Source organism: Terrapene carolina, unplaced genomic scaffold, assembly GCF_002925995.2.
Source record: "Terrapene carolina triunguis isolate 2854851 unplaced genomic scaffold, T_m_triunguis-2.0 Scaffold95, whole genome shotgun sequence".
NCBI lineage: Eukaryota > Metazoa > Chordata > Testudines > Emydidae > Terrapene > Terrapene triunguis.
Window position 1 is genome coordinate 53,189,329 of NW_020664446.1, and position 26,159 is coordinate 53,215,487.

The following is a 26,159-nucleotide window of genomic DNA, read 5'->3' on the forward strand; positions in this document are numbered from 1 at the left end:
AAAGGCTTGAATAAACAAGTGTTTATCAACAGGACTTACCATTTTCACTAAAGCAGTGTAATATTTATTTATTTATTTATTAGAAAACTATCCAATGATTTAAGGAAATAATAGAAATTAAACTTTACCACAGGCATTGAAATTCTCATAGGATGAAAATTACAAAGAACTCACTTGCTGTTATTTACAGCATTCCTTGAGGTCAAATGCAATAGAGTCCCAGTATATTTCTGTCAACTAGCATGTATTTTGTTTTGGTTTTGTTTGCTCCTTTAGATTTTCCAATCTCTGAAACACTAAACTGGTAGTAAAAACAAAAAACGGCCCTTGACTCAAGCATTGCTGATACAACCATGCCTGGCATGTTTACTTGCAAAAGAGGAATAAAAATAAATGTAATTTGAAAGGGATTAGTTTACTCCAAAGTGTTTGTTTTTATCCAGCTTTTAACCTCCTTTATCCATCTCATCTCCCAGAGGAATAGCAGCTGCTAGCTCATTCAGTGAAGTACCACTGTGCATTTATGAATTCCTGCTTGCTCTGTAGGAAATGACAGTGCAAGATGTTCCTCATGCCTTCCCTACACTGGATGTTCCAGACCATGCCCACTACACAATTGGAACTGTCATTCTGGTGGTGGGGATCACCGGAACGCTGGGTAACTTCCTGGTCATTTATGCTTTCTGCAGGTACGTATACATCTTGTTTGTTCTGTGTCTTAAATATTTCTGTGGATAGACTTTAATACTGGTGGGATTGTGTTAAGGAAATGTGGTACAGGAACACTATCATTATGATTGTACTAATGCAAACTAATGAGCTGTGCATCAAAGTAACCCAGATCCATGACCTTGTATTTCTTATCTTGCGTATGAAATAGGCCTTAATGAAAGGTGAGGTATAATTGGCTGCTGGTGGTTTTGATAGTGCAAGTATCCCAAAACAATCTCTCAGATTTTTGTTACAACACCCTGTGATAGTTATGCAATATCCTGGATAAGCCTTATTGAATTAAGCTGAATACATTTTTAAAATGCAATTGTTTATGCGTTATTGTGAGATTGTATGTAACTTCTCTAGGTGGAGGGCTTATGCTAATGTAATTCCTCTGGATATCAGCCCTTTGAAGGCCTGTTACCTATTCACAGTCCCTTCAAAGGTTCAAACTGGATTCTAGAGACCAGTGGACAAAGAAAGGATGTTGGGATAAATAACCTGGTGGTAAACTGACTCAGGGTTTTTTGTTCAGATCCAGCAAATGGACAGGACTTCTGGTCCACAGAGGGCCCCAATCCTTAGGGAAGGGTTGGAAGGACTTTGGCCTATTAAAGCCCCATACGACTGTGAGTGATGAAGTAGAAACCACATGAAAACCTTTGGGTGGGACTTTCAGGGACTGCTCCTGCCAGAGGCCCTGTTGAAGGGGTGATCTCTGGTAAACTTTTAGCATTCATGTAGGTTCTTTTATTGTTTTTAATGTTTTCTCTGTAATGCTTTTATCTGAAGAACAAACTGTGCTTGCTCAGAAAGAGCTCTGTGATGACTTATAACAGTGGGCAATTACACTGTTATTAGTCTATGAAGACAAAGCAAGTAGGTTTGCTTAGACAGCCTGTCTTCTGATGGGAATAACACTTCAGCCTGGAAATACCCTGGTCAGATGGGACCCAAGTGAGGTGATGGGTGGGGGGCCTTACGCCTAGGGGTGCCCTTGATGGACGATAGAAAGGGAATACAGGTGCAGTTGCCCTGAACTACGACCCCACCACCCCATCCAACATTTTCTGTTATGTTTCATAGACTATAAGGTCAGAAGGGGCCATTTTGTGATCCTCTAGTATGTGTCCTCTGAGGACAAAACTCGGGACCTTCATATTATGAGACTGATACGCTGCTGACTGAGCTAGTCTGAACAAGAGCATTTATAGCAGATATTGACCCTTCTGTTGTGTTTGGGACTTGGCCTGCCCACCCAGGAAGATGCTACCATACAGCCTAAACAGGGTGGGGGAAGAATACAGCAGCAGCTGGGAGAAGACTAGAACAGTACTGTGGTGTGTCCCACTCTGGAAGCGGCAGCTCAGCAGGAAATCCGGCAGCAACAGCTGTGTCTGTGGTAGGGAACAGGGGAGGGGGCTGGCTGTCATGTCTCTCCCTGGAGCTATCTAAAAATGTTGAGGTGGGTGGGGAGACTACAGTAGAATTGCAGAGCTGGGGGTGCACTGATACTACACATGCCCACCATTGATGCTGTATCAGTAGTTGCATAGCAATAACAAACCACCAACTGCCTAAAGGAGTTAGTTTGTAAACAGTTAATGAGTATTTTGCTGCCCCTAAATAGTGCTTTAAAATTGGTGATTGTGGACTGGTGCAGGGAACATCTGCCAGTTTCTCTAGGAAAACAGAACCTCTTGAGACAGCCTTGTAATGCATAAAGATTGTCAGGGGCTGGAGGGGAGTGACTGAAATGATGTGTGCCCCTGGGACAGCTCTGAATTACACTGGGGGCAAAAAAGATTATTTGCCCTACACACTGATCCTCCTGGAATGCATCTTCTATGCTACAGCTCTCAGGAGGTGCAACATATTATCTGGCCAATTGTGTCTGAGACTGAAAACACAGGAAAGCAGCTGTAGAGACATTAGATAAAGTGTCACAATTTCAGGAAGAATAAAAAAATCAGAATCAGAAAGTACTGATATTAAGAACTCTCAATAGCAAATAAGTTTGTACAAAAACACTACAGGACACTCTATTATGTTGGTGCGAATAATTTATGGAGGTGGGGGATGTAATAAGTCTGGCAATAGGTCCCTTCAAATTCAGTGCCTGGTGCAGTGAACTGCCTGTCATGGAGAGGAGTTGAGATAAAATAAAATGCAGCATGTGGTATAAAGTCAGCCTCCTTAATCCCCATATTTGGAAGTTGCTGTTAATCTCATCAGCAGTGGAAAATGTCCCCTCAGCTCTGCATGACCCAGATCCAGAAAATCCATAGAGTAAATCAAATTTAATTTCCTGTTAATCATGGACACAGGGTGCAGTGGGTCAGAGTATTCAGAGAACAATGTCTTCTATTCCTGTTTCTGAGCTGGTTATCAAAACCAAGCCATATCCTCTACTAAGGCACAAAGAAGTGTAAGGAGTGTGCTATTAAAATTATGGCGGCTCATTTAGCTTCTCTCTTCAGGAAAATCAGAAGCCAGTTTGATGTAGCTTGACATATTCTACACGTTGATATTTGTGAAGCTGCCAATGCTCACAGCAAAGAGTAACAGAGAGCCAAGGTGGGTGAGATAATATATTTTATTGGACCAACTTCTGTTGGTGAGAGAGACAAGCTTTCGAGCTACACACAGCTCTTCTTTGGGTCATGAAGAAGAACTCAACAGATTGTCTCTCTAGCCAGCAGAAGTTGGTCCAATAAAAGGTACTGTCTGACCCACCCTGTCTCTCTAATATCCTGGGACCATCATGGCTACAATAACACTGCATACAGCAAAGAGTAATAGCATAATTACCCACAGATCAGCGCTTAGCAATGTTCCTTCTAATCTCTTCTCTGTAGGAGTAGGAGCCTTCGAACTCCAGCCAACATGTTCATCATCAATCTAGCTATTAGCGACTTCCTAATGTCCATCACACAGGCTCCAATTTTCTTCACTACCAGTCTCCACAAGCGCTGGATTTTTGGCAAGAAAGGTTTGTACATATATCTCCTGAAAGATAATTTAGTTTGTTGCCATGGTAATGACTTCAAGTTAATAATTGACAGTATAAGTATCAAAGCTATGCAATACTATAGTTACTAAAGCCGAAAGCACATATAACCTGCCTGGTTTCAAGTTTTGTTGAGCATTCAGGACTCAGTCCAAGTTTGTCAAAAGGTTTAGAACAAGCTTGGGTCTGTACTTGGAGTTATTTATATTTTAGTGGTATAGATATGATACAGGCTGAAATTTGACAGTTTTCAATTAGTTTGATTTTGAATTTTGGACAGGTGTATGATGGGGAGTTGATACAGATGCATAAATCAGAATTTGTTTTTATCTTTGTCCTTTAAAAAACCCAGAGGAAATTACACTAAAAACTACATTAAAAGAAGGGTATTTAGGTTGTAAAGTCAAGCATTAAAAAGTTAAGAAATGCCAGATTTTTGATTGCCTGTGTGACCTTAAGTCAGCCCCTTTGTGCATGTGCATTATGATACAGTTTTTATTACATGATCACATACTTTTTTTTCCTCTAGAACATTTGTCTCATTCAGTGCAAATTTGGACCACAAGAGGGGAAATCAAGTTTGCATGGGCAACCTTAAATCTGGTATTTCCTAACTTCTGAGTGCTTGACTTTGCAACCTAAATAACTTTCTTTAAGGTAGTTTCTGTTTGTTATAAATATATTTACATCACTAAGTCTATACCATTACTGCCAGAATTGTGAGATAGAAAAAGGTCTTCTCTAATGTTTGATAAACGAACATACTCTCTCACTGCTCGCATTCACTCACAATCATCTCGCACCTGAATTTAAAAAAAGAGAGGAATAAGGCCCAGGAGCATCTGCTCCCAGCATAACACTCTGCCACTGGCACTAATTAACTTGAATGTGGAATTTTTATCTTGATATTTCTGCTGCTAGAAAGCCTGACAATAAACATGAGTTTTTACAATATAAATATAAACCAAATATTCTCAGTGTTCTCAGTGAACATGCTTTGTATTTCACTCATTGGGTCTAAACTACCAAACATCCCTTGTCAAACATTAGTTACTGTTGTTTGTGACAGAAGTGCCCAAAATGTGCTAGGTGAGAGAGAGGCATACAGGAAAACACAGTCCCTGCCCCAAAGAGCTTGCATTCTATAAAGACAAAGCCAGACAAAAGGTGGGTGAAGGGGATACAACATCAAGAAAAGAGAGCTGGATAGAAAATGGGATATGGTTTGGTTTATTTAAATATACATATGAACTATCCACCCCTGGTCCTGCCCCCCATTGCTTGGTTTTTAATGTGTGTCAATTACCTTTTTATTTTAAACTGTCTACTTTCAGTGTCTAATCCTTGCCTATTAAACCTTGTCAAACTATCCTTTCCAATGACCCATCCGTGATTCTCCACAGGCTCAAAGCTATGTGCTGCTTCACTGAGCTCTCCCTTCACCCTGCCTACCCACACCAGAGATTCAGATTTAAGGTGAAATCCTGGCTCCTTATAAGTCAATGGCTGATCTCCCAATGAGTTCAGTGGAGCCAGAATTTCACCCTCTGTGTATGAGACAAACATACAGATCATACAGCCAGTCTGATGGGGCCCATCTGTTATAAGGCCTAAGCAAATCTGTGGAATAAAGACACTTCAGGTGGGATTCACAAAGGTATTTAAGTGCCTAACTCCCATTGAAATCAATGAGAGTTAGATACCTAAATACCTTGATGAATCCCACCATTTGACTCTTTCCATGCAGGGGCTACTCTCTCTTGCTGCAATTATATCTTGCACGTATGTGGTGGGGGAGGTGAACAAGAGGTATGGTATTGAAATGTTGGTTATTGCTGACTTGTTTATTAAATTAAGTAGATAACAAATGCTTGTTTCTGCCGTTCTTCATGTTACAAAACTGAAAAGAGTATACACAGATGTATAAACAAACTGTCTAATCTCTAGAGCTGGCTGAATAATTAAAAGCAGACTTTTGAATATATTAATGAATATGTGCTCTATGGATGTTGTTGTACTATTTGTATAATTGCAGATATTAATGAAAAAGTTGGTGCATCTCAAACACTTCATGAATTTGTATGTTTTAATTCCCATTCATCATTAATTATTCTCCTATTTTAAAGATTTGTCTTTCTGTCCAACAGCAGAAGACAAACTGTGACCAATCATGTTCCACAAATAGCAAATAATTAAAGTAAACAACTGACAACCAATCCATTGTCTGAATTATTTACTGAAACTATGCTGACTTCATCTTGGGATATGAGTTGCTCCATGGTATCTGAGTGACTATAAAAATACTTTTAACTAAAATAGGTCTTTCCATGGGAGTTGGAATAAAATGAAAGCTAAATGAGCTGCCATGGGATCTCTGAAATGCTCCCACTAGAAACTTCAGAAGTTGAAAAGTGAATGTTATATTAAGTCACTATCTTGAGTAATAAAGGCAAGTAAATCTTTGATGTTTACATCCATGGATAATATAATTAGCAAGGCCAGCCCACAGCTTGGAAAGTATATTGCTGCTGGAAAAGTGAACTTCCTGTTGCCTTAAGAGTTCTGAAAGTAATTAGGTAATGTGTTACTAGCCTAGGCCACAGGATAAATGATCTCCCAGGAATACTGGTATAACCAGCATGGATGGTTAAATCTGTTGGTTAACCCTATTATACTCTCCATCGAAAGGTTGTGAGCTGTATGCCTTCTGCGGAGCCCTTTTTGGCATTACATCCATGATCACATTGATGGCAATCGCACTGGACAGATATTTTGTGATCACACGACCGCTGGCCTCCATTGTGGTGATGTCCAAGAAGAAGGCTTTGATAATCCTGCTAGGAGTCTGGCTGTACTCTTTGGCTTGGAGCCTCCCACCCTTCTTCGGATGGAGTAAGTGAAATAGAATACCTAATAGAAGTCTATTGTCTGATACCAGGAGAAAATGGGGGGATTAAAGAATGGTCTGTTAGACACAAGGATGAATAAACAGAATTTACATATTAGGATGAAGTTTGAAGAAATCAGTGTGAAGGAGATTGCTTATAGCTAATGAGTCTTAAGCAGTTTAATCAGCAGAAAAGACTGCAGTGCACATATCACATTTAATTACACTGACACTTTTGCAGGGAATCTCATTAGCGCGCTGTATAAAAAACATATAAAATAAAGGGCAAAAATAATGCAAAACAGGCTTCCGAAATAGTGCATAACCTTCTGCAATCAAGCAGAGTTGAACAATAAAAAGTAAAGGGGACAGATGAGCACAGTTTTTAAGTTTTCAAAATGATTTTCATTGCTCATAAAAAGTGCCATATTGACAACCTGAGGAACCTGAATTCCTCTATTTATACCTTAAAGCAGTACAGTATGTGCAGTAAGAGTTCAATTTTCCACACCCCTATGATGTGCCTCAACCCTATTGGGAGGGACCAATTCTAGAGGTAAGAGGGTTGTTTACTCTCTATGCCCATTTAGCCCTTGACATCTTAACGAAGGATGACAGTTAGTAGTAATTAGGTAGCTGATTTGCTTGCACACGTTAATTTTGTGTGTGTAAATTGGTATGTGTTCATATTTCACATCTTGACAAATTGAAAATTTGGCCCTTACTGTTGGCTGAGATAGCAGTAGTTGTTCTGTTTCTCAGTTAGAAACTAGACTAATACCATTAACTTGTTTCACTCAGGCCACCAACTTACAGTCAGCATGAACCTACAGTAGGATGAACTTGAACCTACCAGTTAAACGCCTAAGCTTCAACATTACCCACCCCTGGAGCAGGCCTGGTCCCCATTGGAGGGGCGATGTAAGGTTAAATTGAGTAGCACGTTCTCACTTGCCTACCAAGCTGTTGCAACAGGGTCAGATATTATTGTGTTATTTTTGTTGTTAATTTCTTTCTTCCCCCAAATGTGTAGCATGCATAGCTGGTAAATTCCAGCTTTTTAACATTATGGCTCCTAGCTTAATGAGAGAATTTCAAGAGAGCAATATGACAAATACTCTTAGATGAGAGAACCTTAATGTGATGAGGCAGAATAATTTATTGAAGGATATTATAACTGCTGACTTATAATTAGATTCTAATAGTATCCATCATACTGAATCTCATACAATAATTAGACATATCTGAGCATAGAACCTGGTGCAATATTTTCTAGACCTGGTTCCACAGAAGCTAGCAATGAAAATGCTGGAAATTAAATTAATGATTAAAAATAGTTTGGTGTTGAGTTTGCTTTATTCTTTAACTGTCTGACACAGTTTCTCTAAGAAGAATATTTCTTATTTCAGGTAGGAATGTGTGTGTGTGTGTGTGTGTTTTACATTTATTTCATGGCAAAATTAATTGGAATTGCACAGTAAACTTCTGTTGTCTGCAGAATTTAAAAGAGCAGAGGCAGGGCCGGCTCCAGGCACCAAGCACCCAAGCTGGTGCTTGGGGCGGCACCTGGAGGGGGGCGGCGCGGCGCTCTGGCCGCCAGGGGGGAGAGCTGAGCCCCAGCCGGGGCTCGCCGCCCTCTCGCCGCCCTGCCCCCGGCGCTCTGGCCGCCGGGGGAGGGGCGGGAGAGCCGAGCACCCGCCGGGGCTCGCGGCCCTGCCCCCGGCGCTCTGGCCGCCGGGGGGGAGACCGGAGCCGCCGCTGGGGCTCGCCGCCCTCCCCCAGGGGCTCCGACCGCCCCCCCGGCAAAAAAGCCAGAGCCGGCCCTGAGCAGAGGTTAGCGTAGTCAGTTTCGTTTCACTCCTGAGCAAGAGAGGTGATAATTTAAGAGAAAAATTGAGACATTTTAAAGATATTAGAAACATGGGTGTGACCCAAAGCCCAATGAAGTTAATGGAAAGAGGCCCATTGACTAAAGTAGGCTTTGGATCAGGTCTGAAGGCTGGAATGAAAAAAGAATCATTATTTTATTAGTCTAAAGAGTGATTCATTAGATCTATTAAATTCTAAGAGCCTATAAGGCAGTGGAATCAGTAATGGCAAGAAGTGCTTTAAAACAAGAAACAGGTGCCCTTATTAACCATCTTCTCTCTACCAACAGAGCCACGTTTGATCCTTTTCAAATCCCAGGGATATGCTGAATTCTTTCTCCACTTGCTTCTCCACCAGAATGTCCAATAAAAAACTTTTCATGGCTTATGTCTTTTTTTCTCTCTCTCTTCCTAGGTGCTTATGTTCCTGAGGGTTTGTTGACTTCCTGTTCCTGGGACTACGTGACCTTTACCCCATCAGTCCGTGCCTATACAATGCTCCTCTTCTGCTTTGTCTTCTTCATTCCTCTGATTGCCATCATATACAGTTATGTCTTTATCTTCAAGGCTATCAAGAATACCAATGAGTGAGTTGTCAATAATCTAGGTTTTCGTTCCTTGCTTAGGGGAGAGCCTTTGTTTTTATGGGATGTGTGTGTGTGTATATATATATAAAAACATGCAACTCTATTTTAACAAGTTTTTTCCTTTAATGGAAATGGGTAAGAGACAAAACAGAATAGGAACAGACAGTGAATTTTCAACATGGCAAAAATTTTAAATGTATATGGATGGGAGGTGGTCTCCAAGGTTTGCTACTTAGCCCACATTGTTTAATACATTTACTAATGATTTGGGAAAGGGTGTGAATAGGAAGGTGGGAAATCTAGCAGATGATAGAAACCTATTTAGGTTAGTCAAGTCTAGATAAAGTGTGAGGAACTTCAGAGAGGCCTAATAAAGCTAAATGACTGTTCAGCACACAGGCAAATGATATTCAGTGCCAGTTTCTTTGGTTTGCTTCAGCCACTTATGCCATGTATACATGGCACAAAGTGGCTTTGAAACAGACAGAGATATCCAGGTGGGAATTTCTCTTGCATATGGGAAGCAAAGCTATTTTAGTCACTGGTCTGCACCGATCTGGCCATTCCTGTGTCAACAGAAGGACTGTGAAAGGATTCCCCTGCAAAATGTCAACTGTCTACAAGTGATCAGGTGGAAGTTGACTATGAACTCTGTGTTAAAGAAGGTGCAGTGATGCAAGGTGCAATGTGTTAAACCAGTGATTCTCAACTGGAGGTCCACAGGGGAATTTCAGGGGATCTGCCAAGCAGGGCTGCTCAGAGCCCTGAGCCCTGGTGCCCAAATCTTGAAGTCCCGCGCCCCAGCACTCTGGGGGGGGGCAGAAGCTCTGAGCCCAGACACCCCACAGGGCTGAATCCCTGAGCTCCGGCGCCCTTAGCCCCAGCAGAAGCTGCCCAAAGCCCTGAGCACCAGCAGAAGCAGCTCCTTGGGGCTGAAGCACCAAGCCCTGGTGTCCCCCGGGGCTGAAGCAGTGGGGCTGAAGCCCTGAGACCCAGCGCCCTGTGAGGCTGAAGCCCCAGCACAAGCCACCCCACAAGGCTGAAGCCCCAAGTCACCACCCACCCCAAGGGGCAGAAGCCCCAAGCCCTTTGAGCCCAAACCCTTGAGCCCTCCATCCCGTGGAGCTCCCAAGCCCCTCCCCAGCAGCCTTGAGCCCCCTTCCCCATCTGAAGCCAGAGGATCCCCCCCCCAAGCTGTGGAGTTTTTATAGCATGTTGGGAGGGCCTCCCAAAGAAAAAGGTTGAGAACCCTTGTGTTAAACAAAGTGCAACAATTTGCATCAGGAATATGTGAAATAAGAACTACTGGAGTAGCAAACCAGGGCCTGATTCTGCCATATTAACTCATGGTGAGAAGTATCTTACTACATGTTCAACCCCATTGATTTCAATGTATCTACTCATGTAACTGTGTGGGTAAAGGTGCCAAAATCTGGCCCTAAGAAGTAAAGAAATAATTTTCTCCTTCCACAGTTAGAGGTATCATGCAGATTAATCTGGGTACCTGAATAATCCAAAGCCTTATTTTGGAAACATATTCTTCACATAGGCCTCCATCCTGCTCCTGCTGAAGTCAGTGTGTGTTTTGCCCCTGATTACTGTGAGAGGGAGAGGGCCTCTACTGTGGAAAAGCAATTACACATAATCTACATACACAATAGTATATTATCTTGTGGGGGGGAGAGAGAGAGCTGGAGAGGGTTGGCATCTGGTTAAAGAGCAGTCCTTTGTTCTATTTTATTAAGTTGTTTCCTCAGTTTCTCACATATATTTTGTATTGTAATTATGGTTTATTTCCCTTAGGGCTGTTCAGAACATTGGTTCTGATGCTAATAAAGTATCCCAGAGACAGTATCAGAGGATGAAGAATGAATGGAAAATGGCCAAAATTGCCTTGATTGTCATCTTACTTTACGTCATTTCCTGGGCACCATATTCTGTTGTAGCTCTGGTGGCTTTTGCTGGGTAATTATGAATATATTAGCAAGAAAAAAATCAGTGAGCCCAGAAGGTGTGAAATTCTCAAAGAAGCAAATTATGAAAGGCCAAGTAGTTGTCAACTCTAATGTTCAACAATGGGAATGGGAAACCTTCACATATTCAGGAGTAATCGTTTGTTACAGATTTGATAAACGGAGCACATGCTGGTTGTAATTTTTCTCAGTTTGATTTTTCAGCACAAAAAAGCTAATTATTGGCAATACATGAAATCATGCTAATTAATTCTAAAATGAAAGTTTCACAATGCTAAAATATTTGAACATGACCATATGGCTATTCCAGGTTTCAGATACATAGCTTGTTTTGATTTATTTTCTCTGGGCCTGATTATCCACTCACTTACACTAGTCTGATGCTGGCATAAATCCATTGGCTGCAGTGGAATTACCACTCATTTACAACAGTGTAAGTGAGCTCAAAATCAGGCCCTATATCTGGCATTACTGGCTTTAGTTCTTTTAGTGCTGCACTGAAAAGTAACAATGGATGACCTAACCTTAAATATATTTTAAAAAATCCTAGAGTATGTTGCATTTCTTCCACCTATTTAACTGTCAGCATTTTGTACTATCTTTTTCAATAAAGACATAATGTCCATTAAAAAAGAGTACCCATTAATATGGACTGGTTAAGAGCAAGGGATTAGAAGTCAGGACTCCTGGGTTCTATTCAGGCTCTGCCCCTCATTTAATGTGTGACACTGAACAAGTCACTTACCCATCCTGTCCTCCATCTACCTACATCTAAATAGATTGAATAACTTAAAGCACTTTGACGTCCTCAGGTCAAAGACCCTATACAAGTGCAAAATAAAATTAATACTTGCACTAACCCACCACTGCCTTACTTATAATTTTCCAGTCATCTGATGAGAAATGAGCACCTGAAACTTAACAACCAATACAGGATAAAACTGACTGATAGAGTTTATGAGAACCGAGGCAGGAGTTATTGCAGACACTAGGAAGCAGAAAACTGCCTTTGTCCTCTCCTTCAACCTTTTCAGTTTGAGGCTGTACCTTTTTGTTCCCCTTGGGGGCCACTGTGGCTTCTCAGGGATTAATAGACCAAGTCCCAAGGCCTTATGTTGACTTTACCTTGACAGCATTGTCACATACAGCATAGATTAAGAGACAGACCTAGAAACTGTGGGTACAGTCTTGAAGTCACTGAGGATGGCTGGTCTGATAGACCAACAAAATGTGCAATAGCAAAGAATGAAACCTAATATCTACAGTACATGCTGTGAGAGGGGAAGATTTAGCTGACATGATACATGCTCAGTAGGACTGTTGCACTCCAGCCACCATGACACAGGTGCTGTTTTTCCTGTGTCTGGCCAGCAATGACAGAAAGTTTGTGTCACTGTTTACCTCACTGACTGCACTATTGACTAATCTTACCAAAGCATCCGTCCCCTGAAAGGTTTCTACGACCTTGAAATGGGAGACAGCATTCCAGGACATCCTGTGTCGCCAGCAAGTACTATGTTCTCCAAGGAATTCATCCTCCAGATCAATGCTCTAGGGGTGGGGGTAGGGGACACACTGTCTCAAGAACTGCAGGACAAAAAACACACTGTGCTCTGGAAACTATCACCAGAAGTGAGTCTTAGGTTAGTGCTGGTAGGAATGCCTGCAGTCAACTGCCCCATGAAGACACTCCAATATTATCTGCTGGGGACCCATTTCCATTTGGTCACAGAACACACACTTCTCCGTTGGCTGAATGTGATGGAAAACTCCATTCCAAGGATGATGAGCTGCCACCTTACTCTGCAGCCCTGTTCCTTCTTGGTGCAGCAAAGCATTGGGGCACAACATAAAGCCACAGGCAACTTTCCCTGGGAGAGAGAGAAATGATTCTACACAGTGTGCTGCTATTCCCACTGCTGAAGGAAAGACCCACTGAGGGCCTGGTTGATGCAAGCTGACCCTGTAATATTACTGCTATTTAAGTGTAGGTTCCACTACTGACTTTATTTTTATCAAGACAACCTGAACAGGGCCTGACCTGGTCTGTTAAAGGGGTGGTACCAGCTAGCAGCACCACAGTCAGAACTTGCACCATCTCCTCTAAACATACATGTCACGTGATGAAGACCCTGCAAACGCTCAATAAAACATAAAACCACCCTCCACTACATGAAGATTCTTTGACTTTGGTTCCCAGCTTTGGGTAGGTAAAGTCGAAGTGTGGGTGGGAAGCTGATTTATCAGGCACTCTCGTGTTAGCTGTTTTTCATGCAACACCCTCTTCCCTTATTCAGCATACCTGTTAAATGCCTTACAGCTCTTTTCTGACCAACTTACACCACCATTTGGGTCACTAATGAATTTAGCCCATACACTCCAAAGAAACAGCACTTGCTTATTCCAGGCTGAACTTGTCCCATGGTCTTTACCCTAGTGTAAACAATTTGGGATTAGCTTGTAGCTTGCTTAAGCCACAACCATGCGTAGTATATGGTACACAGCAGCACTTGTAAAGAGGAGCACCAAAGAGATTGTGCCTCTCTGAAGCACAGTCTGGCACTGATTCTTGAATAAAATGGCTATGAAATCTGTCCCATACACTAGGTTGAAAGCGAATGTTCCCTGACGGTATGTCGGTCCTGCTCCTTGCCCCTCTTATTTCATCCTACTCTCCTGGGGGAGGAGGAAGGGAGGGAGAGCAGCAGCAGTAAAAAGCAGTCCCTGCACTCTGTAACTAATTTTTGTTTTTTTACTGTGTGCTGACTGTGCAGTAAAAAATAACAACTTTGCATTTCTTTAGGTATTCCCATCTCCTGACACCCTTTATGAACACCGTACCAGCTGTGATTGCCAAAGCTTCTGCCATCCACAACCCCATCATTTATGCCATAACTCATCCCAAATACAGGTAAGGTTGCTCTCTTCAAACACAAATAACATAGCAAAGAAAACCAAATCTGTCTCTGATAAAACATTCACTGATTCATTGAATTCCCTTTGTATGCTAGTGCCTGAGCTCTGCTTCATCTGCTTGTTTTACCTTTATGCTGTTTTTTTTTTTTTTACCTCTGCAAGCGTGCATGAAGCCAAAAAAGAGAACAGAAAAAGCAGTTTTGAATGCCCTATAAATGTCAGTGGAGTTTGTACTCAGAACAAATTACCGTGCAGATGGGAGCTAGAGACATTTATGGAAGGGTGATAGCTGTACTCATTGATCATCTGATAAAGGTTAGGGACCTTCTCTGGCTAAAAAACAAGTTTTATGGTGTTTTGCTTTGAAATATTTCCTTGGGAGATGTACCCATTTGTCAATGTTGCAAATAGCAGTTTGTCAAGTTACCCAAACCAATGAGAGTTGGAGTTTGGTAAATGGCTCCATTTCTTTCATGTGTTGTGGGCTTCCTGTTCCTCCTTCATGCTTCCATTGTTCAGGCATCGAATAATTGTTTTTTAGTTGTAACATCCAGGTCAACCCCAGGTCAAGTTCAGATGAGGGACATGTGATATGAACAAGCACGGCTAAGCCATGCAATATTACTTCTCCCCTTTCAAAAGCATTCTGGGAACTATGGGGAGGAGAAAAGAGCAGTGTAGTAAAAATGATCCCTCCCACCCCATCTAGAAAGAACAGTTTGCTTTAGCGTTTATACCACCACACCGATACTATGTGAGTAGATGCCCAGGAGGAAGTTAGAATAGCTGCTTAAGAAGAGATTAAAATAATTCTCTATGTGGTAATTCTGCACAGTTCAGTTTAAAGGGCCAGAAGCTTTATTTTTATCCCAGTTAATCTTTAAGCAGATAAAACATTTTAATAGCTGGTTTCAGTGAAAAAATTACATTTTAATATTCTTATCCTTGCCCAGCAATGTCAGTAGTAAATTCTGACTCAACAGAATGCTGTAAAGCACTCATGTCTCATTTCTTTAAAATTATCTTGTAGATCAGTTGCACACAAAGCAATATCTGAAATCTGGGAAACTTTAACTACTGTACCCAGTAACTTTTCAGTCTATGTAGCATGTGTCTGTCTGAATAAATTTAATGTTTATGGTGAGTGGCTTTTTGTGCTGGCAGCTTTATTTAGGCAGAGGGAATTGACTGGTTTTATTTTTTATCCACTAGAATGGCCATTGCAAAGTATGTGCCGTGCCTTCGACCCCTGCTAAGAGTTTCTCGTAAAGACTCCAAGTCTTCCAGCAGGTATCTCTCAACCAGACGATCCACTATTACCAGCCAGTCTGAGATAAGTGGACTGCAGAAAGGAAAGAGATGGCAATCCTCTCTCTCAGACAGTGAATCAGTAAGGAAAACCCTTTATATATGTTTATTTTTAAAAAGCAAGTAAATAATTTTCATACAGCATCCTTCAAAGTGGTAGGTAGAGTAGATGAAAAGATGCATTATGGTGTTAGGTACAGAGGCTCTCTGGTGGGGAGGGGGCTAATTGTTTGGGGATAAAGCAGGATTTTTAAAAGGAAGATAAAGTTTAAAAGCAGGATGCAAATAATGTAGATATTCTTACAGGTTTGTGACACTCATGGGAGAATGGAAAGATGCACTAATAGGAAGACAAAAAGTGAATGAGACTTAGTGTGTGGTGCTTCACTTACCACAGATCTGGAACTTAGACACTTAAAAGTGAAACTGCAGCTCCCAAGTAATGCTTGGAGGGAGACAAGGTTGTAAAGAAAGAGCCAATGTGCTTTCTGAACGTGAAATGGGCTGCATTTAGAAACAGATTATTTGGCAGATTTAGACAGATCATCAAAATCCATCACAGAATAATTTTTCCAGAAGACCTCAAACGCTTGCTGCTGCCAAACTAAGTATTGCTAAATGTTGTTTCTGCATGGTAGCCAGAAGCAGGTCAGATTTCTGGAGTCCACATCACTTTCTAGGTTATTAATGGCACATTAGTGTTCTATTTTCAACCATTTTTATACGATTCCTAAAATGGAAAAATGCCATTATGTTCTATGTGAGTGTTCATGTTTTCAAGCTAATATCCTTTCAGTTGATGTAGTTAAGCTTTGAATTCTGACAGTTATTTTTAACTGTGATTTTTTTTCCAACTTTTTTTTCATGTTGTACTTCTGACTTATCAAGCCAATCAAAATTAAACCCATCAGACTAAAAGACATTGTTCAACTTGAATGTTTTGAAATCCGCTAACAGTTTCTGACAAAACACCCTTTAAATGATGTATCTTGAATTTTTAAAAAAGAAATACTCCTTCAAAACTATTAGTACGCTTTCCCACTCCCCTTCTCTACTACCCTGCTGATATAAGGGTTTTTCAGCAAGGGAGAAATCTAAGGCCTGCATTCTGCAACCAGATTTGCCCAGTCAGACACTTGGAGTCATGTAGATTGAAGCCTGGCTATGCAGGGAAAATAGTGAAACTGACAAACTGCTGTCAAATTCTCAAAGTATATAAATTTTAAAGCATCAATAACCTTAGGTCTGCTTTGGAACTATAGTAGATACAAAATTTTCAAACAGAAATATTATCTCCTCCCAGGCTGGGTCCTTTAAATTGTTAAATTGAACACATCATACCCCGATTTCATTAGTAATTCTGACTCATCACTAATTTAGTAGGAAGTTGAAGCTTGTCACACATACCTTTCTCTAAATACTGACATTCAAGGGGAAAGCAGGGTATGACTTTAAGACAGAATTTGGCTAAATATTGTTTTTGACAACTTTTTCCTTAATTAATATGTTTGATCATCACATGCAAAGCCATGAAACCAGGAGTTTCCTTTCCCCAGACATGTAGAATGCAAAAAGGCAGAGCAAAAACATATTTTGTGCCCAGGTTGGTCAATCAAGTTATAATTGGCTCTAATTTAGCACACCCACAAGCAGTTAAATTCTCTATCTACAACTTACTTGCACTCAAAAGGGCACAATTTTTTTTCATGCCTTTGAAAAATCTCAAGGAAAGTAATTTCCAAACAGATCTTTGCAGTAGAAAGTGGCCAACTACAGCAGTGCAAGTAGAGACTGGCTTTACAAAACAAAACTAACTCATTTTATAGCCAACTGATCCAATGCAGGTGGTGATCATTAAATCCATGATATATGTAAAATGTGAAGTATAGAATGTGTGATGTTTCACCATTAGGGTAAAAACAGAACAAAACTGGTGACAGAACCAAAAAGACATTGAAGCAAATTCAGCCCCGTCGGAAGCAGATGCAAATTCTGTTAAAGTCAACAGAATCATTTCAGGGCTGACCTTCCTCTAGATGAGTCTGTATCCTTTTGATAAAAACGTCTATCAAGGTTTTTATGCAATTGTGAACAATGGTCCCATGAAAAGGTCTCTTATGTGTCTACTTTTTTATTCTAACATGTACGCATTTAAAAAGACATTGTCAAGGTATTTTTAAAACATATCTTCACACAATTGCTTATAACAACTTCCTAGAGCTTGGGAGTGAAATCTATGTCCTAACTAGTGTTACCCTTAATGAATATTTGGTTTGTTGTTGTAGGGCTACTCACTGCTTCTGAATGCTTGCTATATACACTTTTCTTTCTTTGTTTTCTTAAAATACACTCTCTCTTGCACTCTCTCGCTCTCCCAATATAAGGAACAATTAGAGCGGATAGAAAACAAGAATTTCTGTCTCGTAGAAAATTCTGATATTATGACATTTTAAAAAAAAATCAAATCTTTTCATGGAATGAAAAACTCCAAAACATTTTCCAGTTGTGAAATGTCAAAACATTTTGATTGACATTAATCTCTGCTTCCACCCGAGCTGCTGTGATGCCTCATGGGAGTTGTAATTCTGGGTCCCTCATGCCCTCATTCTTCCCAGAGGGTGCTGCTTCCTGGCTGGACTACATTTCTCCACACCCACACCATGGAAGTTTCAAAAAAACTGACAGGAAAACTTGATCAAAATTTTTCAACTAGAAAAATATGTAGACCAAGTTTTAGGCTTTCCAACCTTTACAGTGTTGCTTGCACTATTCTAAAACTTTTTGGGTGTATGATGTTGTGTATAATCAGCTGTCTTCTTTGAAATGTCTTTCTTATGGTCTTTTCCCTTTATGAATCATGTCCATGTAAAATGTAACTTCATGTTATTGGCCAGAGTAACTGGACCCAAAGGCAACCTAAAGTGCTTGTTTCCGATGTATTCATTGCAGGGCTGGACTGATACAGAAGTTGATGTTGTTAGTGTGATCTCCAGACCAGTCAGTAAACAGCTTTCCTATGAAATAGGCAAATACGCTGTTGAAACCAGTGACACAAAAGCCAAATCTAAACTGAAAAGCCATGATTCTGGGATTTTTGAAAAGGTAATAGATGCTGTGCACCATACAAGCCTTCAAACAGCCAATGAGTTAACAAATCTGCATATTTTTTCATAATTAGAATAGAGACATAGAAAGGTAGGGCTGGAAGGAACCTCAAGAAATGATCAAGTCCAGCCCCCTGCACTGAGGCAGGACCAGGTAAACCTAGACCATCCCTCACAAGTATTTGTCTAACCTGTTCTTAAACCTCCAATGATGGAGATGCCACAACTTCCCTTGGAAGCATAAGTACCGACTCCGTGGGGTATGCTGGGGGTGTTCCCAGCGCCTTCCATCTGCCACGATCAGCTGTTCAGAGGTGTATAGGAGGTGCTGGGGGAGAGGGGAAGGAGCAGGGGCAGGAAGAGGGGGGAAGGGGCAGAATGGGGCAGGAAGAGGCAGTGCAGAATGGGCGTAGTAAGGTGGGGTGTGGATGGGAACTTGGGGGAAGGTGTAGAGTGGGGGTGGGGCCTGGTGCCGAGTGGGGGTCCAGCACCCCCAGGGAAATCACAAAGTCAACACCTCTGCTTGGAAGCCTATTCCAGATTTTAATTACTCTTATAGTTAGTTTTTCTTAATATCTAACCTAAATCTCCCTTGCTGCAGATTAAGCCCATTACTTCCTGTCCTACCTTTAGTGGACATGAAAAACAATTGATCCCCATCCTCTTTATAACAGACCTTAACATATTTGAAGATTGTTATTTGGTCTCCCCTCACTCTTTTCTCAAGATTAAACAGGCCCAGATTTTTTAACCTTTCTTCATGGGGAAGGTTTCTAGACCTTTTATCATTTTTGTTGCTCTACTCTGGACTCTCCAGTTTGGCCAGATTGTTCCTGCAGTGTGACGCCCAGAACTGGACACAATACTCCAGCTGACGCCTCACCAGTGCCGAGTAGAGCAGGACAATTACCTCCTGTGTCTTGCATATGACACTCCTGTAATATACCCCAGAATGATGATAGCCTTTTTTGCAACTGTATCACATTGTTGACTCATACTCAGTTTGTGATTCACTAGAACCCCAGTCCTTTTCAGCACTACTGCCACCTAGAACAGTGGTTCTCAAAGCCGGTCCGCCGCTTGTTCAGGGAAAGCCCCTGGCGGGCCAGGCCGGTTTGCTTACCTGCCACGTCTGCAGGTTCTGCCGATTGCGGTTCCCACTGGCCGCGGTTCGCCGCTCCAGGCCAATGGGGGCTGTGGGAAGCGGCGCGGGCCGAGGGATGTGCTAGCTGCCCTTCCCGCAACCCCCATTGGCCTGGAGCGGCGAACCGCGGCCAGTGGGAGCCGCGATCGGCCGAACCTGCGGACGCGGCAGGTAAACAAACCGGCCCGGCCCACCAGGGGCTTTCCCTGAACAAGCGGTGGACCGGCTTTGAGAACCACTGACCTAGAAAGTTATTCCTCAGTTTGTAGTTGTGCATTCGATTTTTTCATTCCTAAGTATAGTACTTTGCACTTATCTTTATTGAATATCATCTTGATTTCAATAACGAGGGTTCCTACATAGTGGGGGGAAATAACCCTAAGGGTTAACTTTATGTGGTTAAGACATTTTACAGCTTGAAGTGATATGAATGTGATGAGTAATGACCTTGAGGCTGTAAAAGGTCCTCAGCTTTCTATTTTCAGCACTGGTTCATTTTCCAGTTGTCTTTGTTACATTTGCAAGGGGCAGAGGAGGCAGGATGTTTTGTTCTTTGCTTCTGATGGTCTTGTATTTCTGTTTTTAAACTGTCATTTGTTGCTTATTCATCATGTGTTCTGCAGTGTCTAAATTACTTATCATGAACACACTTTTTTATGCTCCATAGTCATATATTGTAACTAATTAACTGAGATGGAGGCTAGAAATACAAAATAACACTGTCCTTTGTAGTTCACTATATTTCAATCCTTCAGTTTCCTCTTCCCCCTGACCCCCGTGCTGCTTGTATTTCACATGCCACTTGGTGTTGAATATTGTGACATGCCTGTGTCATGTATGGGCTTTTTGCTCTTGTTTATCTTTTAGACTTTTGAAGATGCCGATGACATTTCCATGGTGGAGCTGAATGTCAGAGAGTGCATTTCCTCTCCTGTTGTAAGTATTATTTTAGTATTTGTCAGGGGTTGAATTGAGGAAAGAAAGCAGTGATTCCTTTCTAATCTCTGAACACAGACTAAGCTCTGCCCCTCACTGTTGACTGTGCAAGATATGATCATAAGTAAGGCTGTGAGTTTGTCACAGAGGTCACAGATTCCATGACTTCTGCAGTGGCCGGTACGCCTGGCCTGGGGGCAGCTCAGGCAGCCCCTGCACCAGTCGCACCAACTACTGCTGGAGCAGTCTCGGGCCACCGCTCCCCCTTCCCCCAGCAGGAGTTTGGGTGTGGGAGGGGGCAGGGGGTTGGGGCACAGGACGGGGTGAGGCAGGATCTGGGTGGTGCTTACCTCAGGGGACTCCCTGGAAGCAGTGACATCCCCCTCGCTCAGCTCCTAGGCGGAGGCATGGCCAGGTAGCTCCGCACGCTGCCTCTGCCTGCAGGCACCGCCTCCGCAGCTCCCACTGGCTGCAGCTCCCGGCCAGTGGGAGCTGTGAAGCTGGCGCTCTGAGCGGAGGCAGCGTGCAGAGCTGCCTAGGAGCTGAGCGAGGGGGATGTCCCCGCAGAGCCAGGTAGGGAGCCTGCCAGCCCTGCCTCCCCCCAGCACCAGCAGGATCCCGGGCCGTGCGCTGCTTCCCACCCCCCACAGCACCACTGGGGTTCCCAGCTGGGCTGCGTGCTGCTGCCCCCCCCAGCATCCGCAAGGTGCCCTCCCCCCCCCCGATTTAGTCAGGGGTAAGAAGTCATGGACCTCACTGGACTCCTCACTAGTGCTTAGAAGCCCTGATCAGGATTGGATCCCCTTTGTGTTAGGTTCTGTATGAACACATATTGTAGCAAGATGAGGTTCCTGCTCCAAAGAACTTAGTCTAAAATACTAAACAACTAAGCTAATTGTAAAATAGTTTATTAATTAAATGTTAAACAGGATCGCTGTTGGACTATCAATTGAAGATATACAGTATACTGTATAAGCCTTAATGATATCTTGAAACAAGTAAGATGAATGAGGAAGAAAAGAGTTCTCCTGATGAACTTAAGTGGAAATCATGACTCTAAAACTTGACTGTGCCCTTACTGCTGTCCAAGCCATAAAGTGTCAGCAAGAGTGCAAAGGAAAATGGAAGGAGGATCCTGAACTCATAAAAATCCTAGAAAATGTTATAGAAAACATAGCCTTTTTTGCCTCTTAGATTATTTAAGCAAAAACTGGAAAAAAAATCATATCCTACAACAGTTAATGCTGTATTTGGGGTCATAACTGTAGCATACTATGACAGGTTTGCAAGGGTAGTTTTGAAACATCAGGTGCTTATCTTTTTTCCTATCCAAGATGGATCACGCTGGAGAAAGGAAATGATATGCAAGAGATTTATTTACTTTTGTGCATTTAAGATAAGGGCATAGTAGTCCTGTTGTGTCTTTTGCTTTAATAACAGACACTTCTTTTCCAACCCCCATTGTTTTGTCGAGGATTTGCTTTCTCCTAGAAAGAAGTCAATATTCCACAGTCACTGAATATTGCTGTAGAAAAGAGAGCTGTTACCTTTTGTTACTCTTTGTTTGTGTAGGCCCTGCCATCTAGAACCTATAGCCTTGAGGAAATCCAAGTAAGTGGTTTTGGGGGGGTTTTGTGTGTGTGATTTTTTTTATATACTTTTATAACCTGGGAGAGCACCAACCTTTTGAGCAGTCCCATACTAATGCATTCTCATCTGATGACGATGCTGTGGCATAGTGATAATTTTTTAACATGTCCCATGAGTGGATTAACTCTAATCCATCTGCCCTAAATCCACCTAGGTGGGGGGAAAAAGAGGGTAGAAATATTGGCAGAAATCAGGATTTGAGTGTAAATCTGTGTTATCTTTAGACTGCATCGTGAATGCTAACACATGTGCCTGAAATAGGTCTTTTCATAGTTAGTAGTAAGTTTTACCATTCTCTCTACAGCTTGATGAAGATGATATTCTAACACACTCCTTTTCTTGGTCCTTCACTAGTATCATCCAGTATTTTCCATTGCTGAATTAATTCTATTCACCTTTCCACTGTTTCCTCTCTTACTTCATTGTTTACTTCACTATTTGGTGTCTCATTTCAAGGCTTCCATGCTGTGGTTCACTTTGGTCTAGCTTTTATCATCTCTTACCCTGATAATGCCTCAATTGCCATCTGATTTGATTAGATTTTTGTAGGGAAGTAACCATCTATTTTCTGGAATTCATGTGTACTTCTAGCTTTACCGGACCCTTATGCTGGCTTCTTTGCACTATTGTTCACGGAGGCATGTGCTATTATTAACCTGAACCTTCATCAGAGTACTGGAGAATGTGCCTGAAGTATCGAAGTGTTAAGGAATGTAAGCTCTGTGCTTTGATATATTAGTTTGTTTAGTAAGATATTTCTCAGAAGTGGCTCCTGGGATACATCAAAAAAGTTTCTAGGTCAAATTCTTTCCATTCATATAAGATTTGTTTTGGTTTAGCAGTGGCAATTGTCAGAGTGCTTGTCCAAATGTTTGTCACTTTCCCTTTTAGTGGACTGTTGCAATCTGATCATCTTGCAGACATCTGTGTTTTACATTTCTCTTAAATCCTTGCATGCTTAAGACAGGTGAGGGCCTGAATGGCACTGGACTACGAAAAGGAGACTCTCACTCTAGACTGTTTGCAGCCCAGATACCCAGCATTATAATAACATACAGCAACGTCCAGGGAATAGAACAGCCTTCTGAATACAGCTCTGGCCTCAGGTTCCCTGAGAACAGTAGCCACAACCAGGATAAGGACTACCGTAGCCAACCAGACAGACGGTACCAGGGTGTTGCCTTAGCCAGTATCTCAGGAGAAACCACAGATCAACTGAGCGCAGAAGACCTTCCAAAACTGCTCTGATCCACGGACAGTCACCATTCCTATAGTGACACAACACAAGATAACCCAAGGGTAAAAAGAAGAAGCCGAACCAGCATCTGAGCTCTCTCCAGTGGTTGGTTTCTTGTTCTAGCTCTTGTGTTAGAACAAGTATATTATTTCTCCACAATCTAGATTATGAAATCACTCTTTTCACTTGGATTTCACTCTGTTCAGGAATTAGCAACTATTGCGTGAACACCACCTTCAGTTACAGTATATGCAGGCTTCATGATAAGAGTTAATTCTGTGGGGCTAAGATTCAGATAATGATCTTTGCTCAGTGCCAGATCTCAGCCACAGTTACTGTACCAGAAAGGAACACTTTTAGAAGGTAAATTATGGAGTTGAGAGTATTTGGAGAAACTTACAGTACCTGGTGGAGAAGGTTTCTTATTTTTGTTAAAGATCTCTAAGTAGACCATGTTTAAGTGCAATATCAGTGCTCCACTCCCTTCTTAGTTCCATGCTTTTTCTCAAGCTCTTGTACGGTTTTGTTAAAAAGCAATGTATTTAAACAGCAGTTTGAGGTCTCAGATCATTCTTCTTATCTCAAGGAAGGGAAATCATTTTCAAGTGTGGCCCACACTCCCCTTCCTTCCTGTCTTCCTTCTGTGTCAGTTATTAAGGGACCAGTCCAAAACTGGCTGAGCTCACTTGCCTCAGAACAATATGAAAGATTCTGGAAGCTAATGAGTTTCAGTCACCATGTTTCAAGGATGAGGCAGCTGTAATTAAATGTCTTATTGGTAAAGAGCTGCTGCTGGCTCAGAAAGGTACTCTATTAAGAAACTCTTTCAAAATTAACTTAGAGCTCAGTGCACTCTGGTTCTGATTTTTCTATTATGAGGGGAAAAGAGGGTTTGACACCCAACCCCAGGCACCCACAAAACATGGGTTCCCCATTATCTCAGCATTTAACCATGCTTCTTACCTCTTCTGGACAGCAACAGTCAGGGCCTCCTCCAAACTGTAGCTATCCCTGCTACTCAACACGTGTTTGTCTCTCAGCACACAGGAGGAAAATAGCTGTCTGTAGTAATAATTTATGCTGGCCTTCCCCTGTGGATCTTTCTAGGGTGTCAGGTAAAGGGGCAGAATCCAGATGAAATCTATGGAGTCAATATTTTGAGAAGACTTAGGACTGGGCTACACTACAGAGTTACATTGACATAAGGCAGCTTCCGTCGACCTAACTCTGTAAGCATCAACACTAAAATGTAGCTCCCACCGATGTAAATCACCCACTACATTGAATTAATAACTCCACCTCCGTGAAAGGCATAGCACTTAAGTTGATATAGGTAGGGCGACACAGGGTCAATGTAGACACTGCATTACTTACATTGCCTGTTGGCTGTCAGCCCCACGGTGGGGTGGTGGTGGTGGCTCCAGCTGTTAGCCCTCTGCAGGGCTCACAGTTTGGGTTATCAACCCCCAGCAGCAGGGCTCCAGCTGTGAATGCCCCACAAAGCCAAGGGGGTGAAAACGCTCCTGGTGAGGACGCACACCACCAACGGGGGGGCGGAAATAGTGTGGACATGAAAAACCTCAGTAATTACTGCAGTGGCTATACATCAACCTAACTAAGGTTGACTTCATTTTGTAGTGTAGACTTGCCATTGGATAGGTAGGGGGAAGCATTCTGCAGAGATGGTACTTATATTTTGAGCACCACTAAGTCTGGATCTGTGAGGGCTGATTCCCCTCTGAGCACGTTGGTGGCAAAAACAAAGTGGGTCTTATTTACTTTAATGCCTATTTTCACCAATCTGGTATCATAAAGGGCCTTAAAGTGAGTGTGAGTGGTGTAAAGAGGCCTTAAGGTAAATGATGTAAATGTAATGTAAATCAGGTCCTAGGAATGTTGATTTGAAACAAACCTTTTGAGATTTGCCCATCTCTAATTATAACCTGTGTTTGTAACATGACCATAACTTCTGCAGCAGCCAAGTGTGACATCACAGATAGGACTGTGAATTCAGGCAGGGAACAAACTGCAGGAGGAAATAAACTATTCAGAAACCAAGATGTTTTCATGTAAATGAAATCAAGGAAATTAGAGATGGAAAAGATCTATCATAACTCCTTCACCATTAACCTGCCCGGGCAGGATATTGTCCCCAGATAGAGCACATAACAGATATTAAATTGATAGAACAGATACTGTTAGTTATAAAGAACAGGGAAAGAGGGTGAAAAAAGGATATTGTATCCTAACAAAAGGTATGTTGGAAAATTCCCATCAACTATAAACAGTTCTTTAAGACCTATTGTTCATGCTATAAAAATTATTTTAAACACAGAAGGTCTGATTCACCCCTTCCTTCCCACTTGTGTAGCCATTTACTTTTGTACAAAATAGGTGTCAAATGCTACCAAATGATTATGCTCCACTGCCACTGGTGGGAGTTTTGCACCCACTTCTTATAGGTGTAAATGAGGTGCAAAGCAATGGTGAAATCATGCACAGAGTCTATTAAGAAAACGTTCAAAGCTCATATACATTCTATCGTGTATTAATAATTGGCATGAGAATACACTATGTGCCGCTAAATCTATCCTCATCACTTGTTATGGTTTTATTCCTCTGTAACATACTTGGAGATAATACTCGGCACTGTACTGCGTTGCCTGCTGCTCTGGTCAAACTTTGCTTATAGAATATATAAAAGAATACCTCCATGACTGGGAAAGCCTTCTGAATCTGCAGCATGTTGTTCTCCGTTTCCTTCTGCTCAGCATGTACTAGAGATTATTCTGCATCTATAAAAAAAAAACTACAGCTGTTAGCAC

At 41.9% G+C, this 26,159-nt stretch overlaps 1 protein-coding gene across 1 annotated transcript; it reads left to right on the forward strand.

Annotated features, from left to right (window-relative positions):
* The first annotated feature begins 549 nt into the window (after nt 1–549).
* On the forward strand, nt 550–23,345 carry OPN4 (opsin 4). The gene is made up of 11 exons (XM_024210165.2): nt 550–689; nt 3,573–3,706; nt 6,413–6,616; nt 8,895–9,066; nt 10,870–11,031; nt 13,843–13,950; nt 15,168–15,345; nt 18,213–18,365; nt 20,379–20,447; nt 22,020–22,062; nt 23,065–23,345. The coding sequence occupies exons 1-11, from the start codon at nt 550–552 to the stop codon at nt 23,343–23,345; spliced, it is 1,644 nt and encodes a 547-aa protein (XP_024065933.2).
* The last annotated feature ends 2,814 nt before the right edge of the window (nt 23,346–26,159 follow it).

Bases quoted from the DNA above. Each gene is read 5' to 3' on its own strand.
- OPN4 (XM_024210165.2), top strand. From the start codon at position 550: ATGACAGTGCAAGATGTTCCTCATGCCTTCCCTACACTGGATGTTCCA. The intron at 13,951-15,167 runs GTAAGGTTGCTC...TTTATCCACTAG, and splicing joins ATAACTCATCCCAAATACAG to AATGGCCATTGCAAAGTATG. The intron at 22,063-23,064 runs GTGGTTTTGGGG...TGCTTAAGACAG, and splicing joins CCTTGAGGAAATCCAAGTAA to GTGAGGGCCTGAATGGCACT.